Raw genomic sequence first — 3,680 nt, 5'->3', positions numbered from 1 at the left:
GGTTGAGCTATAGGCGCCGAGCCTTCATGATGAAATCTTACAACTATTTTTATTTCCCTTTGTGTATTGACTGCTAGAGGGCTAAGAGTCAAATTTGTGGTCTATTTCTAGCAAGTCTGTAAAACTCAATAGCACGGATGAATCTCATTGTCCTCTGATCCCTAAGAATAATGTAGCTCACTAGAGGTTTTATTAAGTGGGCCATAGTGGGTGTTTAACCACCTACCTGTAGTCAAATTCCCAGGAATCTCTCCTAAGGCAGCTGCTCAGATGCTCTCATTGCCCTTTCTGTCTCTGTCTCTCTTTGTGCTTTTCCTCAGAAAATGCTAATGAGTAAAATTCTCTACTTCATCACATAAGGAAAATATAATGTTCTTACCTTTTAAAATTCTATAATAGGAAAAAAAAAGTAATTGTAGGATTTATTTCATTGCGACTCAGAACTTGGGGAAATCTCCTTGCTTGATGTATATTTCTTCCAGGTTCGTTTGATGGTTGGAGTTCAGTATCCTAAAGTGTGTCCTTTTTCTTTTTTAGGTAAATGTTGGATGTGTACCCAAAAAGGTAGGATTTGTTTTTTAATTTCTCTTTCCTTCAATAATCATTTTTCTATTTGGTAAATCATGATCAGAGTAAAAATGTTTTCCAAATATATCAGTTACAATCCTTTCTGCAAAAACTAATTGAGAACCCACTAAAAGTTGCTTAAGCAATAGATGGTTTTTATTTGTTAGTTGTTTTTATTATTTATTTATTTATTTTGAGACAGAGTCTTGCTCTATCACGCAGGGTAGAGTGCTGTGGCATCAGCCTAGCTCACAGCAACCTCAAACTAGTGTGTTTAAGTAGTCCTCCTGCCTCAGGCTCCTGAGTAGCTGGGACTACAGGCACCTGCCACAATACCTGGCTTATGTTTGTATTTTTTAATATCACTTATCAAGAAGTCTGGAGATGGGGAGTTACTGAGATTGGCTTAGCACTTGAGGATATCTGGAAGGATCCTGGCTTCTGCTGCCCTTCCTGCCATCCTGGGTGTGTATAATCCGTAGCCTTGTGGCCTCAGTTGGCTCCAGGAGCACCAGGCAGGCTGTCCTCGCCCTGCAGTGTCTGTGCAGATTGCTCTACCCCAGAAGGGTAGAGTGATGTAGCAGTAGAGAAGGAACCAGAAGGACAGGCGTGCTTGGTGCCTATCGCACTGATTAGGTCTGGGCCTAAATCCCCAATGCAGTTCATATGAAAGCACCTCCCCAAAGGGTGTTTAATGTCATAGCATCGCACACAGTGCAAATTAGAAGTAAATAAATACATTACCTCATGGGAATATGAGGTGAAGTGAGGTTCATTAACATGATTTATTTGTGCTTACAAATCTTTGATATGCATTATATAAGATAAAGAACCAACAGATAAATGGTTAATTCCATGCTACATGAATTTCACCTTGATTCTAAAAACTAGCAGAGTTATCAATATATCCATCTTTAGGCATAAAGGAAGGGGTTACAAAGAAGGCTAAGGCTTGTCAAAAACGGAGTGTAGGCCAGCTCACACACAAGTGGCTCAGCCTGTAATCCCAGCGCCCTGGGAGGCTGAGGTGACTAGATTGCTTGAGTTTAAGAGTTTGAAACCAGCATGAACAAGAGTGAGACCCCTTCTCTAAAAAAACAAACAAACAAACAAACATAGCTGGGTCAGGCACCTGTAGTCCCAGCTACTTAGGAAGCTGAGGCAAAGAGGATCTCTTGAACCCAGGAGTTTGAGGTTGCTGTGAGCTATGATGCCATGGCAGTTTACTGAGGGTGACTTCCTGGGAGAATGGGGACCAAAGACCCCATTCTTGGCAAGGTAAAGCACCCCCAGAAAAAGAGGAAAATTAAAAAGTGGGTTGAGTGAGTTGGAACAAAGTCAGCTAGTCTACATTTAAACTAGACACTGCTAGCAAGCTTCCTGCCTTTTCTGAAATTCTAGCCTGTTGGGGATACCCCTTACAAACACCCTGCTGCGGCTGTGAGCACTCTGAGGAAAAATGGTCATAGAAGAGGCTATGACAAGACCTAGAAAGATACATTAACTGGGTTGTCTCCTGCTTAGTAAACAGGGAAAGCAGATGCCCATAGTGGAGATTTGCATTTGCCTGACGCAGAGATCAAGGGAGTAGCCTGAGCCCTGAGATATGGACAGAAGAGTTTATATCCCTTATCGCAGAGGAAGATCCTCAGTGGTGGTGATGGGAGGAAAATTCCTCCCACCCACCAATTCCTCAGAGGAGTGTTTTTTTTTTTGAAGACAGAGCCTCAAGCTGTTGCCTTGGGTAGAGTGCTGTGATATCACAGCTCACTGCAACCTCTAACTCCTTCGCTTAAGCTATTCTCTTGCCTCCTCCTCCCAAGTAGCTGGGAGTACAGGTACCCATCACAATGCCCGGCTATTTTTTGGTTGCAGCCGTCATTGTTGTTTGGCAAGCCCGGGCTGGGTTTGAACCCTCAGCTCAGGTGTATGTGGCTGGCACCTTAGCCGCTTGAGCCATAGGCACCAGAGCCTCCTCAGAGGAGATTAACGCTAGTGGCGTTTTACTCCATAGGGAACGATCAGAGTTTAGCACCTTCTTAGAAGTCTGTGTGTGTGATCTCAAGTGGGAGCCTCTCCCAACATAGGGCTCAGATTTCTCAAGGCTAGTCAAACCCTTAAATAATAACAGGAGCTGATATGCTCACTCAGAACTTTGTTCCCTCCCTCATCTTACTCTCTGGGCAAATAGACTCCAATAAAAGCAGGGTGAAGTAAACACTTGGTGCCATCGTCAGAAGCCCACAAACAGGCAGTGGACCCCTCAGCTCCCACTTTTAATTCTACTCTATGGCTCATGTCTCTTTCTTTGCCTTGTTTCTAACTTTATATTCCTTTAGTTGGTTGCCACCAGTTCCACAGGTCTGAGCAGACCTTTCCCCTGAGTGGAACTCCAACATTTGGCACCCAACAACAGTGACTAAATAAGACTATCCTTTTTGTTTTTTTGTAGAGACAGAGTCTCACTTTATTGTGCTTGGTAGACTGCCATGGCATCACACACCTCACAGCAACCTCCAACTCCTGGGCTTAGGTGATTCTCTTGCCTCAGCCTCCTGAGTAGCTGGGATTACAGGCGCCCTCCACAATGCCCAGCTATTTTTTCTGTTGCAATTTGACTGGGGCCCGGTTTGAACCCGCCACCCTCGGTATATGGGGCTGGCACTCTCCCCACTGAGCCATAGGCACCGCCCTAAATGAGACTGTCTTAAGAAAAAAAAGAAAGGGCTCTAAAGCTTGTGTGACAGGGGAGAATGGTAGTTTGTCATCTAAAGTTCTGGATGGCAATTTGTCTCTTTTCATGACAGTTAGATATAAGACCTTTACAGATTGTGAGCTGTGTTGGAGCTCAGAAAACAGTACCCCAAAATGAAGGCCTCAGAAAAACAGTAGCCCAAAATGAAGGCCTCAGAAACAAAGGTTTTTCTATGACCTCTCTTGTTATCCAGCTCCTCAGTCCCATTCTTCCCTGAGATTGACCACAGAAACTAGGAATGCTCTTCCCCAAGGCGGGTGGTAAAAGCCAACCATAAAACCCAAAATAGGCTCGGGGCCTGTGGCTCAAGTGGCTAAGGCGCCAGCCACATACACCTAAGGTGGCGGGTTCGAATCCC

General features: G+C 44.4%; 1 protein-coding gene across 1 annotated transcript in view; it reads left to right on the top strand.

Annotated features, from left to right (window-relative positions):
- Positions 1–3,680, top strand: part of GSR (glutathione-disulfide reductase) — a 49,193-nt gene that overhangs the window by 9,459 nt on the left and 36,054 nt on the right. Inside the window, exon 2 of the mRNA XM_023517796.1 lies at positions 538–564. Within this exon, the coding sequence (XP_023373564.1) occupies positions 538–564 (27 nt within the window). The remainder of the gene's footprint in view (positions 1–537; positions 565–3,680) is intronic.

The sequence above is a fragment of the Otolemur garnettii genome, unplaced genomic scaffold, assembly GCF_000181295.1.
Source record: "Otolemur garnettii isolate 467f Iridium unplaced genomic scaffold, OtoGar3 scaffold00121, whole genome shotgun sequence".
Lineage (NCBI taxonomy): Eukaryota > Metazoa > Chordata > Mammalia > Primates > Galagidae > Otolemur > Otolemur garnettii.
The sequence above is the reverse complement of the archived record's forward strand: the minus strand, read 5'-3'. Positions and strand labels throughout refer to the sequence as shown.